A 16,366-nucleotide genomic window follows, 5' to 3' on the forward strand; every position below is an offset into this window, starting at 1 on the left:
AGGCTCTCAGACCGACTTGAGTGTTGTTACCTCATATGTTTCTGAACAGTTGGATTGTTTGACTTTTTCTATATGGATGTTTCTTTTAGATTCACTTTCAGCGCTGGCTCTTCAGAGAAATCTTTTTTTTTTTTTTTTTTTTTTTACAAAGCTGTTTGTAAAACAGACTGATACAGCTACTGTTTGCACCTGAGTTTTTAAAAGTGGGGGCTTGCCTAAGCATGGTTGTCCTATTTGCATTGAGATACAGTTGAGGGGAACGTGGAAGTGTGGAGGGAAAGATGTTATAGTGTTGAGATGATGGGTCTTTTTATTAGGCATAGGTTTATTTGCATCTAAAAAGAAACCCAAAATAACAGTTGCCTGAACACTCAAAAATGTATTCTCTTATGTGGAAAGTCTAGAGATGGGTCGTCCAAATTACTGGGAAGTCATCAGGAATCCAGGTTTTTTCTCTCTTCCTGTTCCACTCAAGGTTACTTCATGGTCCAAAATGATTGCTGGGGCTGCTGCCATCACATCCATATTCCCAGCAGTGGAATTCTAAGGAAGAAAGGAGTCAAGGCAAAAGGGACTCCCAAGCTAGGTTAGCTCTCTCTCAGGGACCTTTCTGCAAGCCCTCCCCATACTTTTGCATACATCTCATTGTCTCAAACCATTCATCTGCAAAGGAGGCTGGGAAGTGCAGCTGCACTCTTAGCCACTCTCATTGTCACCTGAGATCATTGGGATCCTGTTACTAAGGAAAGGAAAATGGATAACAGAGAGCCAGTGGCCTCTGCCAGAGCAGATGGCCTTGATGAAATGTATTGTCACACTGTCTTTATAATACGGTTTTGAAGTTTTGAGAGATGTGGTCCTTCCTTTGTTGTCTGATTTCCCGCAGCCTGTGGTCTAGACAGGTGAATGTTCAACTCGGAGATGGGACAGGGCTTTGGGAGGGGTCTGTGGAGGTGCCCCCAGATGGAAGGGCGGGAAAGGTCCCATATGGTGGGTGGTCCCTGGGGTCCTTTGAGATTCTCTTTTCTCAGAGCCTCTGCCCAAACATCAAAAGCCCCAGCCTTACCTCTGGCGAGTCCAGACTGTTTAAGTGCTGAATTTCCGGCACCTGGAACTGTGTGCGGCACATCATAGGCGCTTTATAGTCAGAAAAAGAATGAATGAACCTGAGCCCGGGTTTCCTCATCTCTAAAATCTGGATGAGCACCCTTGTCCTTCTGGCCTTCAGACTGAGAGCAGGTTCGAAGGCCGTGATTTCCAACCGATGCACTGCGAGAATTTTTAAAGCATGCAATGCCTGACTGTTTAGTCAGGGGCACCGGCCTCTTTTCCCTTACACTGTCCAGTAAAAAAGGGACAACAGCCAACACAACAATAGCTGCTTGGTGGGAGTGAATAAAAATTGCACCTATTTTTTTGTCAGATTGGCAAAAAAATGAATATATTTTTTGGTGTGCCACAGGATTTTAGTAATTTGTGTATGTGTGCCCTGAGATGAAAAAGGTGGAAAATCGCTGCTCTAAGGAGCCATGACTGCCGAGTCCCAGGGGCCTTTAAACATAGGCGCCCAAAATGCTGGGCAAGGCGTAGTTCTGACTGCTTTTTAATAAGTTTTTTGTAACAACAAAGGTAATCATGGTTAATGGAGAGTATCTAGAATATACAGATTACTCACTCATTAATTACTAATTCGGCACCCACTAAGTGCCAGTCTCTGAGTCCAGGTGAAGGAGAAAAATGAGGTGTTTACTTCAATGAGGGAACAGACATCCAACAGGTTAAACCATACAGAGGGTGAGTTTGGGTCACAATGAAGTGTTTCAAGGGGAAAAAGTGGGTAACAGGAGAGAAGCACTGGGGAGGAGGTAGTTTACTTTATAGTGAGGTAGTCGGGGGCTCCTCTCCAGGGATGGGTTCCTTTAAGTTGACATTTGAATGGCAATAAGGGACCAGGAAGACCAGAATCAGGGAAAGAGTGGTCCAGATAGAGGCAGTGGCAGGTGCCAAGGCCCTGAGGCGGCAGAGCTTGGGTGTTTGAGGGCTGACAAGGGGCCGTGTGGCTGCCTGCCATGGATGTAACAAGGAAAAGGAGGAGGTAAAGCTGGAGAGAGAAGATGATGCAGGGTGTGGAACTGGGTTTAATTTTTTTATGCACCTGGAAGCTCCTGGTGGGTTTTAAGTGGAGGAGTGGTGTGATTTGCTCTGAAAAGATCCCTCTGGCTGTTTTTGAAGAATCTGTGTAGGAGGTGGGGCAAGAGAAAAGCAGGGAAATTCTCAAGGGGGTAGACACTGTGCTCTAGGCAAGAGATGGCGGGGGGCACCCAGGGAGGTGGAGAAGAAGGTACAAGTGGAGGATTACATGTGTACTCCGGGAGTCTGCCAGTGACTCTTTCTGATGACCAGGAGAGGCTTCCGATGCAGACTTTCTGCAGAAAATGCCCCCTCCCCACAAATGCCCTGGACTGGGGGGTCAAGTGGGGGCAGGTTACTGGCATCTAGGAGGAAGAGACCGGAGATGATGCTAAACGTGCTGCAGTGCACAGGATGGCCCCGCAGCAGAGGGCGATCTGGCCCCCAGATCCATAGTCAACCTTGGTCAGCTGTGCCGAGGCTGGGAAATCCCAGTTCACTAGTTTTCTTTTTTACCCCATACCTTAAATACGTTGTGGGACAATGGTAATCCCAAAGGTACCATCCATCCAGAAAGGGATCCGATTCCTCACCAAAGGGGCATGTAGTGACTGCTCTGAAGAGCAGCGTCTAGCTTAGCCTCCCATGGCCGAGAGGCCCTCTGCTGAATGAATGAATGAATGAATAATTGAATGAATAAGTGAATGAGCGTGGGCCGGCCTCCTTGAAGGGGTGAGTCAGATTGGACGGGCCCACTCGCTTCCATCACGTTATGAAAGCCAGGCCCCGGGCGGCTCGCACAAGAACGGGCTCCTTGTTCCTGGATGATGGGATTTGTTGAGCTGCCAAAGGGCCCCACCTCTCGCAGGTCACCGCCAGAGGCCCGTCTCAGGGCCGTCTGGCCGCGTGCAGGGCACAGGAGTTATGCAGAGCCCTCCAAAAACCCACCCTTTGAAATGAAAGAAATTGGATCTTAAAATCCCAAAATAGCATGCGGAAAGGTACACATCACGTCTGCCTTCTCCCTTTTTTCCCCCTTGTGGCAAAAGTGACTCAGAATTCTTGGTCAGGATCCAGGCAGACCTGCGCGGCCCTCGAGTCAGGGGCGGGGGTTACAGTTTGGGGGATAACGTACCTTTTTAATGCCTTGGTGGGCTCAGCCTTTTCCCACCCATCCCCGGGTTCATTTTCAGCTTTTGACCGCAGCGAGGGAGGAAGGCCCATAGCTTTTGCCTCACCCACAGTCGCTGTCTGTGGCGGGACACTTACGTGAAGCTGACGAGCAGTGTCTTGGGGATGTTTTGTCAAAGTCTTCTGGGGGCTGCCATCGGGGCTTGGAGCCATGGGATTCTTGTCCCGGCATCCTTTTGGGCTGTTCACACTGCCGTGTTGGGTACTACTGCTCAGGGTGGGATATAGGTGGACAGAGTTTTCGTGAGCTGCCTTCCGTCCCCAATTGCCCCCTCGAAGAGGATGCAGTCTTCCTCCCCTTCCCTGCTTCTCCCAGGGCCCAGGACCCTGTAGACAGCAGGCACTTTGTTCCGCAGTATCAGGGCGGTGCCCTAAGCCGGAGAAGCATGCTGTCTCTTGTTGTCTGGTCTTCGGGTGAACACAGGCTGTGGGGGGGCGTTGCCCGTGCCTCACATCTCCCTCCCGGTGTCTACAAGGCTGCCAAGTCGCTGCACTTTTGACTCAGTCTCTCCCTGTGCCGATCCCTCTGTGCTGCCTGGAGAAGAGATGGCACCTTTTATTTTTCTAGCCCGAGTGTGTCTGCTCATTGACTTCCAATGGAATTGGCCTGGTATAATACATCTCTTTCGTGGTGAGACACATTCCTGCAGCCTGGCTCAAATGGTAGTGAATTTAGGCAGACTCCAAATGTGGGGATTCTCTCCCAGACATGAATAAGTCTCCTTGCTCAGGGTCACTGGAGGATGACTCACGAGGCAATATGTTGAGCCACATAGGAACCGGAGAGTTAATCTGTTCATTTATTTGTTCAGAAAATATTTATTGAACATCTACTATATGCCAGGTACTGTTCGAGGTGCTAGGGCGCAGTGCTGAGCAAACTTTCATCCCAGTAGGGGTGGGAGTAGGGGTGGGGACAGACAATAAGCAAACACAAAATGCAACACTTACTGCTGTTGGGAAGGGACTCAACGGAAAGGGGAGGAGGAGGAGGCTCTACTTTAGCCAGGCTGCTCGGGAAGGCCCTGAATTTAAGCTGACCCCGGAAGACTGAGGAGGAGCCAGCATTGGGAAGACCTGGGCAGAAGAGTGTTTTAGGCAGAGGGAACAGCAAGTGCGAAGGTCCTGAGGTAGCAGCAAACTCTTTGTGGTTAAGGAGCAGCAAGGGGCCCAAGTGGCTGGACCAGCATTGGGGACATGAGGTTGGTGACATGGGTAAGGGCCAGATCAGGCAGGGCCTGGTAGATTGTGCTGAGGAGTTTGGATTTTACTCTACATGTCCCTGAGGAGCCATACATTTTAGAGCAAAGAGACAACCCGGAAGCTTTTCTTCCAAGACCTGAGACTCAGGGATAGGAATTTAATTGTGGAAAGTCACCCAGGCATAGGTGGATGAATATGTAGCTCATTCGATCCAACAGCCCAATGAATGTGCAGTGTCACGAGTGCCATTTACAGACGAAGAAACGGGGGCCTGGGGAGGTTAACTCGCCTCCCTCTCGGGACAGGGTAAGTGCCAGAGCCAGGACGTAACCCTAGGCAGTCTAGCTCCAGGGCCCAAGATGCTGGCTCTGCTCAAGAGGGCCACAGAGAGGAGATGTCGAGAGCATTTGTTTGGCTTCTTCAAAACAAAATAAAACAAAACAACAACAACAAAAACACAGCTCCTTCCAAAGGTCAGCTCAGAGAAGGCTCGCATATTTCAGACCCAGGTTCCAGACCCATCTCCCGGATGAGTCAGTGGCTCCTTGGTCAGCAGAGATGGTCGGTCAGGATGGGGATGCTGCTGGGGAGCCTGAGCTGAGCTGACATTTCTGTCGAGTGGACCAGAGCTGGGGGTTGAGAGTGGAGAAGGGTGGACGGGAACAGAGAAGGGAAAGTTGGTGTTCCCAGTCCCCGACTAGAGGAGGGGGCGGCCCAGTGGTCCAGCCTCTTTTTGTTCAGGGACCCCTGGTAGGGGGTGCTGTGCAGAGAGGGGACTGGGGTGCAGCCTTTGGTCCTGAATCCCATTAGGCTAATGGGCCTCGGCTCTGATCTCTCCACACCGTTTGCTATGGCTTCCTCGGGGTTTCAAATGTGGACATGGTAATTGGAAACAAATTTAGCGTGTTCCAGGCCATCCAGCATCTCTTCAGTGAGCGTGCTTGCTGTGTGGTAGATATGTCTGTTTTTAATTTCCAGTGATGTGAGAAATGCAGAATGACTCGATTCCTAATTTAGAATGCCGAGAGAGACTGACTTGCTCTGCTTTCGAGCCTGTGCACGATGGCTAATTCTCTTTTGATGGCTCATCGTGTGATTTCAAAACGTGGTCCTATCTGGGTGGTGTGGGGGGCACACCTGTTCACTGCTGGTCACAGAGGCCTCCCGCCAGGCTGAAGACACATCCGGCCAGCAGGATCCCAGCTTGGGTGAGAGAGCAGACTCGGGGCTCACCCTCTGCTGTCACGCCCAGCAGAGGCTGTCCTCTCTGGAACAGGGCAGTCCAGGTGCCAGTTGTGCAACCCACTGAGGCCTGCCCACGCTGGGCACGGCACCATGGTCGCTGTGGGCCTGGATGGTAATCGTCTGAGCTGGAGCGGAGCCAGCGTGGGCGGCAGAATGGCTCTTGTCATTGGACAGGGGAGGGTCGGCTTGGAATTGCAGCCACTCAGGCCCCTGCTGGTGGGCTCTTCTCCCTCCCAGGGCTGCTCACATGTCAAGCACCTGCATGGCGTCGGTGCCTAACACAGATAAGCTGCTGATGTTCTAGTGGGGGAGGCAGAAAAAATACCGATAAATATATCGGGTGGTGATAATGGCTGAGGCTGCGTAAAGCAGGGTGGGCGGATGAAGGGTGGAAGGGTGTGAGGTGCCATCCTGGGGTCACAGTGGGGGACAGCGTCTCCCGTCAGGAGTCATCTGAGGTTTCCGTGGAGAAAGGGTTGAGCCCTGTGGACACAGGGAAGAACCTTCGAAGCAGAGGGAACACTAAGTGGTGAGACCTGAGTCCGGGGCCTACCTGGTTTGTGGCAGAGGACAAGGCCAGTGTGGCTGCCATTGAAGGGGGGAGAGGGTGGGTTAGAGATGGAGGGGCGCAATCACACAGGACGCTGGCTTTTGATCTGAGTAAGATGTTTGCTGTTGGGGGGCGGGCACGGGTTGGAGCAGAGGAGCGATAAGATCTAACACATTTTTAAAGAACATTCTAGCTGTTGTGTAGAGAAGACTGTGTACAGGTGGAGGGGGCAAGGTGGGTGGGGATGGAAGCAGGGAGACCAGGAAGGAGGCTATTGCACCTCTCCAGGCAGAGACAGGCCCACGGAAGCTGTCACCTCTTCCTCAGTCAGGGAAGAGGTAATGGCAGCTCAGACCAGGTTGGTGGCAGTAAGGCCAGTGAGGAGCTGCGGATTGAACATTGAGGCACCGTGGTGTGTGGCTTGCTTCTTCTCTCTGCATAGGCCCCACCCCCTGACTCGAAGGAGCCTGCTGGCCCCTCAGCCTGCCTCTTCCTTTGCTGAGGGCCTCCCTCCACCTTGGATCCCGTTCTTGGGGTTTTTGTGGGTGGGTCCTGGGTGTCTACTTCCCTTTCAGAACGGGGTGAGCTCTTGCACTTGCGTTCATACCCTCATCGCTTTAGTTTTCTTTCTTGTAGCCTTCAGCGAAATGTCAAGATTCAGAGAGAGAAAAGCAGAGGAGGGTCTCTTTCTTGAAGTGAATGTTTTCGCTTTATTTTTTTTCAGGTCACATAGTCAGAAAATAGCTTTTGTTTCGAATAATACTTTTGGTGTCGTAGCCCCGGGAACTACAACCAGCAGCTCCTGGGACAACACAAGCCCTCCCTGAGAATGATCTGAATCTAGTGGACATTTCTAAATGGGGCCTGATTTCTACTTTGAATTTTATTTTGGTCAGACACATACGCACAAACACATACACACCTCCCACCTTAGCGTGAGTAGGTACATTTGTTCTGATTATTATGGCACACTCTGGAGAGTACTCTGTATCAGTGTACAAAACGCTTCCTTGAGGGGCCCCTATGGTTTCCCGGGTTGTGCACGGCACACCTCCAGGGGGCGTCATTCATATTAACTGTCATGCTGGTCCCTAGCATAGTCATTCTTTTTTAATAACAGCATTGTATTCCATAATATACCACTAGTGACTTAACTGGTACTCTTTTTAAAAAATCCTCACCCAATATGTGTTTTATTGATTTTAGAGAGAGAAGAAGGAAGGGGGGCGGTGAGGGGGAAAGAGAGAGAGAGAAAGGGAAAAAGAAAAATGGACGTGAGAGAGAAACATTGATTGGTTGTCTCCTGTACACACCCCAGCCAGGGATCAAATCCATAACCTAGGTATGTGCCCTGACCAGGAATCGAACCAGCAACCGTTTGGCATACAGGACGATGCTCCAACCAACTGAGCCACCCAACCAGGGATTAACCAGTACTCTGTTGATGGGCCTTTAGGTTGTTTCCAGTCTTTTGCACTTTTAAAGAGTGCTACACTGAATAACCTTGTCCTGAGTTTTTTCTACACATCTGCCAGGACATCCATAAACTAACCCACTCACTCGTAGTGGAGTTACAGCACCCTACGGGAGTGCTGTAGGGGAGGGGGTGGGAGTTGAAAGATAACTGCAAGATTGCCTAGCACAGGTTTCGGCGTACCCGATTTCTGCAGACTCTGCCCTTACGTTTCCATATGTCAACCAGGTCACGTTTTGCCCGGGTGGCACCCCTGTGGTCTTTTGCGTGAGTCCCCATAGAGCGGAGGAGGAGGCATTCATTCCTCCTGCACTCAGACCTGGCTTCAAAGCCCTGTGCTGCCGCTTGCTTGGTGGGCGACCTCGCGTGTCTGAGCCTCAGTTTCCTTTTCTGTAAAGGGCAGAAGAAGAATTCAGTAGAACTCTTAACAGCATGGAAAGGCAGACATGCAACAACTAATTGGGTAACTTATTATATCTTGCAGTTATGATAAACACAACAAAGAAGACTAGTACTGGGAGGCCCCGCCTCATCTGGGAAGCAAGGAAAGATTTTCTTGTGAAATAACACTTGAGCCATGCTCTTCAGTATAACTAGGAATTAATGAGGATGAAAGAGGAGGTGGGGGGGTTGTGGAGGGAGAGGGGCTGTCCCTGAAAAACCAGACCCAGGGAAGAATGTGGAGAGGGGGTGGGGCTGCGATGTGGGCGGGGCCAGGTCACGCAGGGCCTTGGAGCCAATGGGAGCTGGGAGTATTGATTGACGGCCAACTGAATTTTAAGGTCTTCCTGGTCCAGGGTGGGAAATGGTGGGTGAGGACTGCAGGGGACGCAGGGAAACTCTTGCAGAGAGAAACTGTTGTAACCGCTTTCGGGAAGGAAGACGTGATGGAGGAAGGAGGAGAGAGTGGGCTTTGAGATGGATCCAATATGGCGACGAGGCGGCGGGAGGTATCGAGAATGAGGGTTTCCGGTGAAGTTACTAACACATACTCGTTAGTGGGACAGGGAAGGCTTGATGGGATGACTGAGATGAGAGAACAGTGATGAACCGGTTTCCCTGGTGTGTGTGAGTGCGTGTGCGTGCACACGTGTGAGGGACGGGCGTGGGGCTGGGGTGGCAGGTATGTTCTGTGATTTCGGTATCCTCAAAAATACAGGCTGAATCTGGGGCCCATGTGCGTGTGTCCAAACCGCCCCTCCACGTGCGGTGTGGCAGTGGGACTGCAATAAAACACGCCCACAGGCTTTTCTGTTCTTTCAGAGTGAAGTCTTTGAGGATGATACCAATTTCCTAATATTCCAAATTCAACCAAAAAAAATGCTACTTAACATTGTTAAAGTTTGATTTTAGTAAAATTCAAACCAGTTTCTTTGGCCAGTTGCCATTCTGAAAATCAGTCCCACATTTTTGGATTTGGTGGCAGCCCCGTCCATCTGAGAGTGTTTAGAAAGCTCTGAGCAGAGCTGATAGGAAAATCGTTTTTCAAGGAAGACTCATTTACAGGAGTTCTCTTTGCAGTGTTTATGATGGGGGAAGTTTGGAACAACCTACCTAATTGCCCAACCATGGGGGTAAATTAAAATTCTGGTCCACACATCAGGTGCAACCGCCAGGACTGGGACCTCGTGGGACAAGTGAAACACAGTGAGGGCGGGGAGGTAGGGGAGAGAGGAGGGGGCACAATTTAAGGCAGCACTTGCTCTCAGGTGCCCACCTGGCATTGGCACGACCCTGAGAGCCAGTGCCTCCTTAAATCATGCACCCAGGACACCCCCCCTCACCTCCTGCTAATCTGAGTGCTGGGAAATATTAGGCTGTCATTTGAGATCGTCTCATAAAACAAGACTTAATGGCAAGGGGAAATGGTCACACTATATTGTTGAGTGGAAACAGTATGTATAAAATAGAATCCCAAATATGTTCATCTGTGTGCCTAGAAGAAAAATCTGGAAGAACATACACTAAAATACTTCTTTTGAGGGAGTATTTTCTTTGTAATTTTTGTATTTTTATATTGTCTATATTTTCCTGCAACGAATGAACCCTTCTCAACTTTTGTAACAAGACCAAGGAAAAGCAAGAATCAACAAATACCAACGCCCCTTTATCTGTGCATCAGGATAGGAGTGCTCAGAACTTGAACTTGGGGTTGGGGTGGGGATGCTGAGATCTCTCAGCGACACCGTGGGACCCTGAGATGTTCGCCTCTGCGGTGCTCTTGCTGAGCTGGAGGGGCGGACCTGCCTGCCTTACCACGCACAGTCCAGACTCGGGAGAGCTAGCCTTTTTTGGAGTCAGGGGTCAGCTGTGACACAGAGGAAGCAACTGTCCCCTCATCCCTGGGGTCCCACCCGATGGCTTTCAAGCTGTATGGTCACAAGCAAGGCATGTCACCCTGCAGAGCCTCAGCTCTCTCGCCCAGAAAAGGGGTTGCTGACCCTGCTTTCCTCTGAGCACCACTGTGCAGTCGGTCAGCTCTGTCCCTCCCGTGCCCTGGCGTCAGCCCGGATGACGTGCCCCAGAAACCCCTACTTCTGGGAACCTTGTCGACAGTCTGGGAGATTACGAGAAGCAGAAAACTTTCCCTCTCACCTCGGCGGCAGGGAGTGAAGCCTCTTTTGCTTGGGGAACCAGCTGACCTTGAGCCTGTAGGTTGCAGCAGCTGTCTGCTGGGGCTGGAAGATGACCCTGCTTGCCCATGCCCTTGAGAAGACCTGACCTTTGGAGAAGACTGGAGAGAGGCCCTGTGACCAAAGTCCCCCTAAAATGGAGACAACAGGACATTGAGACCTCGCTGTCCCAAGACATCATGTTGTGTGTGTAAGACCCAGGTCGCCTGTTTTTTGGAGAAGCAAGTAAATAGCACTGTGCTTTTCGTACCAAACCTTCAGAGAGCTGGAGGCCCTTCCAGAATAAGCACACTGAGCAGTCAGGGCCTGGGCACCTTCTAGCATCTTCTAGGGCAGTAGAGGGGAACTGTTCTTCTTGTGCAGGATGGCCCAGTCTCTCTCGTCGCCCAGCATGCCACGTCAGTGTCTGATCGGCCCACAGTGAGGACGGGAGTCAGTGCCTGGCTTTTGCCACACACGAGGGTGTTCTGGGTTGTTTTTCACTTGCTGGGACTTTCATCTTTATTTGTCACCTTCCCATTCCGTTCTGTAATGCCACCTCCTTGTACTGATTCGCATCATCCTGTGATGACAAGGAAAGTTCTCATTTCACGGGCACCTACTGGGTGTTGAGCTTTGGGGCCCTTCACAGGTTGTCTTGCTTCATCTTCGAAAGAGCCCTGGGGTGTGGGAGGTAAGGTCCCCATTTTATATGAGCAGATGGAAACTTGGAGGGGTGGGGTCCCTGCTCCAGAGACACACAGCTGTGAAGAAGCAGAACCAGGGTTGAGATTCACATAGGTCCGATCCCATGGGAGGTACGTTCTTCTTTCTACTGTCTCACGCCCCTCTCTGGTGTGGCCAGGGGAGGGAACACTCGCCAAGGGGAGGCGGGTTCTACCTGCTCACCTTGTATCAGCTAGTTCAGCTCAGCCAGGGGCTGCGCCGGCACCCAGAGAGTTCCTTCTTAAGGGAGAGGGTGTCTCTTTCAAGGGGCAACGTTGTTTTGGTTGCTGTTGTCTGTTTACTTTCCTTTCTCCATCTCCCTTTTCCTCTCTCTGGCTCAGCAGGAAGAACACCCTGGATCTTACAGTCGAGCCTGTAGCTGTAGATCAGAGCAGGGAAGTGGAGCAGATGCCAGAATGTGGAGGGTGTGTCAGAGAAGAGGTGAACTCAGAGCCCGAAGGCCCGGCTCTGCCCTCTACTAACAGTACGGGGTGGGACAAGTTGCCTGGCCATTGCCGGCCTCAGTTTCCTCAGCTGTGAAATGGGCCCGCTCCACCTGGAGTTGGTAAAACATTGAGTGCAGTGCCTGGCCTGAGGGAAGGGCCCACGTAGCTGCTGCGTTGTTGTCAGTGGTGATCATTCATTGGACATGTGTATCGATCACACTGAACATAATAAACAAGGTTCCTGCTACCATGGACCTCAGGTTCACGTGGGAGAGAGAGATACTAAGCAAATAACAAGAAAATTTCAGATGGTAATGAAGCAACTATTGCGGCAGTGTGCTAGTGAATGCTTGACATCCAGTTCTTGGGGGAAAAGTGAGCCAGATTTATAGCATTTGCAAATTTGTGTGGTGTAAATATTCCTACCGTGGCTGATTTCAAGCTTCCAAAATGATGTTAACTGGCTCTTAAAATTCCTAAAACTTAAACAGTTGGCTCTCGCAAGGCTGAAAGAGCTGGTTCTGGCCCTGGGTGTGCGTAAATCATGTGGTTGCAGAAGGACCTGAAGATCCGAGAACTAAATGTATTGGTGGGAGAGTATTCCAAGACGAGAAGATGGCTGTGCAAAGGCCCTGAGGTCACACAGTGCTCGATGTGCGTGGGGAACAGAGGGACGACTGCTATCACCAGGAGACTAGTGGTGGGGGAGGGAGAGGAGGGCAGAGGCTGGACTCTTGGAAGCCTTGCAGACAGTGGCATCATGTTTCAACTTCATCCTGAGGCCACAGGATGTCTTTGGAGGCTTGTAAGCTGGGGAGCATCTTGGCCTGATTTGTATTTTTAACAGATTATTGAGCTGTTCTGTGAAAGACCAACAAGAGGCCAGTTAGTGGGCAGTGGTGGTCACTCCAGGGAAAGGCAAATGGGGGCTTGGACTATGTCCGCCAGCAGAGGAGGGGACGGAGGTAGCTGGATTCAGGAGGAGCTGTGGGGACGTGACAGATTTTATCTGCAGGTGTCCCTGGTATTTACCATGAATACACTCTGTCTGCAATTTCCACTCTTCTGTCATCGAGGAGGAAGGAACCTCAATCCGTCAACGCGCACTGTCTGTCTACCTACTGTCTTCTCCATACGTGATGCTGTGTTTACCACTTCCTGATAAATCCAGGAGGCGAGATGAGGAAATATGTTTATCTTGGCTCCAAGCGCGAAGCAAAAACAAAATCTCTTCTTAGCACTGTCCTCCTTCCTCTGATTTTTCTTACCGAGAACAGTGCCCTGTTCTTCAATTTGCATGGAGGGGAAGCTAAGAGTCCCTGACCTGGGTTTCCGTCTTTGCCCTAGGGTGCCTCTTGGGGGTATATCCGACGCATGGGTACGTGCCCCGGGTGTTGACCTAGCAGATTATGGAACAGGGTGTCACCTGACTCTGCTCTATTTCCAGCTTGTCTCTTTGTATAGTTTTCAAAGTACTTGAGAGTTCTGTCTTTCTAGACCAGCGTTGTCCCATAGAACTTTGCTCGATGATGGCAGTGTTCTGTGTCTGTGCTGTCCCCTACCGTGGCCACTAGCCTTTTGTGGCTGCTGACCAATGGACACATGGCTAGTGCAACAGAGAAACTGAGTTTTCAACCTTGTTTAACTTTTATGTTGGGCAGCACAATTCTAGACCATGTGTGGTCATCCCTTGGGCCTTTGTTTTTGGCAGTTGACTGGAGATCCTACTGACATTTTGTAGAACCTTATTCAAGAGTGGGATCTTAGTTGTGACTTGTCTAGTCCCTCTCAATTTGCAGAGCAGGATTAAATGATTTGCCCAGCGTTTCTCAGCTCAGTACACTTCTTTTCTTTTATATATTTTTCAAAACCCATGTTAATTTTCACAAATTTCCAAAAATATAGTCTTCCTACAGCACTGTGAATAAATTTAAAGTCCTCTGACCAACACTCTCAATATTGGTCCCCTTCTCCATCCCTATAAGTGATCATGGTGTGGTCAGTCTGGAGTGCATCCTTCTACATCTTTTCCTATTGCATTTATGTGTATATAAATGCATAGATGGAACACATTCAGCTTTTTAAAATTAAGTTGTATCACACTACCCATATTTTTCTACAAATTGCTTTTCTCTTTCAACAGTATGTCTTAGATCTTTCTCAGTCAGTCCAGAGATCTCTACCTTATTATTTTTTAATTGCTGCAGCCTTTCATAGCCTGGATGTCTCATACTACTTGTAAGCCTATTGATATAACTAATTGTTTATTGTTACACTTTTTTTTTTTAGTAAACAAGTTTGTGCATATCTCCTGCATGCACAGCATTTCTGCTAGGTACATACTGAGAAATGAAATTACTGGGTAATACGGAGTATGCATTTTTAACTTTAGTAGCTGTTACTCTAACACTCTTTAAAATAGCTGTACCAGTTTGTGTTCCTATCAGCTGCATGACAGTGCCTGGGTCCCCACAGCCTGCAAAACACTTGATACAATCAAACATCCACATGTGTGCCAATCTAAAGGGGGAAAATGGCATCGCACGGTGGTTTCACTCGCATTTTCCTCTTTACGTGTTCCAGTCAACAACTTTCCTATGCCAATGGCTGTTTGTTTTTCTGTGAACTGCCTGTTCAAACCTCTTGCTCATTTTTTATTTTGGGATACTTTTATTAATTCATTCAGCAAAGAGATGCTAGGATGTCTACCAGGTGCCCAGCATTATTCTAGGTACAAGGGACTTTGTGGCAAGTTGAAGAAACACATTCCTGCCCTCAAAGAGGTGTTGATAGTCGAGGTGTAGGGGAAAGACCTAAACAAAAGGAACTGAGGAAATGTATGTTAGACGGGAGGAAAAGAGAGAGAAGGAGGCAGGGAGAGCCACTGGGGTGGGACTCAGCTGTAAATAGGATGGCCAGGGGACCGTGTCCTTGACTTACTCCCTTGTGGGCGTTCTTTATATATTCTGTGTACTAATCTTTGGTCTGTTACATGTTGAACATTTTCCTTCCAGTCTTTCATTTTCTTTTGACTTATATGATTGCACTTTGGCCTTTTCCTTTTTTTAAGCTGCAAATGCAGACTTTTTAATTGCAGTACAAGCATGTAAAAAGTGAAAGTTCCTTCTCCTGATCTTCCCAGACAGCCATCGTCAAGAGCTTGCTTCTGATTAGTTTCTGTCCTCACAACCATGTAACATGCCCCCCACAAACCCCCAGCTGCCATGGAAGCATAGTTTCTGGCTCTTTCTTCATAAATGAAAATCTGATCTGCCACATTCTTTCTTAAGGCCGCTGAGTATTCCAATATAGAGAAGACCCCTGTGATTTACAGAAGTAGTCCCTTCCGGCTGGGCATCAAGGTTGCTTCCAGATCTCCATTCCTCTGGGCAAAGCAGCAATCCTGTGCTCTTCCTGTTCCTGTTCTCCAATCTTTTCGTGTGCCAGACCACAGCCGCCACACTCTGCACGTCCGAGGCGCTGTAATAATTTGATTTTGTGTCCTCTCCCCCCAGCTCCATGGCTACATGGAAAACAAGCCCCTGGGGCTGCAGATCTTCATTGGGACAGCTGACGAGCGGATCCTTAAACCCCACGCCTTCTACCAGGTGCACCGGATCACGGGAAAAACCGTCACCACCACCAGCTATGAGAAGATCGTGGGCAACACCAAAGTCCTGGAGATCCCGCTGGAGCCCAAAAACAACATGAGGGCGACGTAAGGGCTGGGGCTGCGGGCAATGGGTCTTCGGGGGATTGAGTGGGGCTGCATGGCGGTGGTTTGGGAGAGGGGACTCCGCACAGTTGGTGGAAGCAGCGTGGGTGGGGGTTCCAGCCTGTGAGGGACCCAGGCTGATTACTGTTTTAAAAGCTTCTGTTTGAACAGTTCTTTACCTAGATATTTTTCATGTGTATTGGGAGGAAGAATACTTACACATCTTTGGATTACGTTGGGATGAGACTAAATGCCAATTGTTAACAGATTTGCCAATTGTTAACATTTTTCACATTTGCTTTATCATTCTCTGCATTTTTCCTGAACCGTTTGAGAGTTGCAGAAATCATGCCTTTGGACTTTTTAAATACTCCTGTGTGCATGTCCCAAGAACAAGAATACACTCTTACATGAGCACAGTGCATTTATCAAATTCAAGATGTTAATGTTGAGACACTACTCTTATCTCTTGAATAATTGAGAAGTAATTTTCGCCAGTTGTGTATCTGAGTTTTTCAGATACTTGAGAGTTGAAAAGTTGGCATGAAAATAATCTCCCCAGAGACGGGATTTCCACTGGGATTTCTCTAATTAGCTCTTAAGTGTGTTACTCACCCCTCTTGGTATAAATCCCTGGCTGGAATACTTATCAGTGTATCGCAGGTTCTTCCCGTGTCTGGCTGTAAAATTGTTTTGCTGAGCTGACGAAGGTGGTCTTGCGGGCAGTCCTTCCTGCTCGCTCAGATGGTCGGTTTTAAATGGTGTCTTCAACCTTCTGGCAGCATCGACTGTGCGGGCATCCTGAAGCTGCGGAATGCGGACATCGAGCTGCGCAAGGGCGAGACGGACATTGGCAGAAAGAACACACGGGTCAGGCTGGTTTTCCGGGTGCACATTCCAGAGTCCAGTGGAAGGATCATCTCCCTGCAGACTGCATCGAACCCCATCGAGTGCTGTAAGTTGGGGTCTGGGCAGGGTTGGTCTTTGGCAAGTGGACTGGATGTAACCTCCCAGCACACCACCCCCTGCCCCGCTCGGCAAGGCACTCAGGGTCCAGTGCCCGGCAAGAATACG

The 16,366-nt window shown here is 49.6% G+C and overlaps 1 protein-coding gene across 4 annotated transcripts in view; it reads left to right on the top strand.

Moving 5' to 3' along the window:
• The window catches only part of NFATC2 (nuclear factor of activated T cells 2), a 138,311-nt gene that overhangs the window by 53,557 nt on the left and 68,388 nt on the right, over positions 1–16,366 (top strand). For all 4 annotated transcript variants that reach the window (XM_045194987.3, XM_024559573.4, XM_053925953.2 and 1 more), the window contains exons 4-5: positions 15,093–15,295; positions 16,075–16,247. In XM_045194987.3, coding sequence (XP_045050922.2) covers positions 15,093–15,295; positions 16,075–16,247 — 376 coding nt within the window. The remainder of the gene's footprint in view (positions 1–15,092; positions 15,296–16,074; positions 16,248–16,366) is intronic.

The sequence above is a fragment of the Desmodus rotundus genome, chromosome 6, assembly GCF_022682495.2.
Source record: "Desmodus rotundus isolate HL8 chromosome 6, HLdesRot8A.1, whole genome shotgun sequence".
NCBI lineage: Eukaryota > Metazoa > Chordata > Mammalia > Chiroptera > Phyllostomidae > Desmodus > Desmodus rotundus.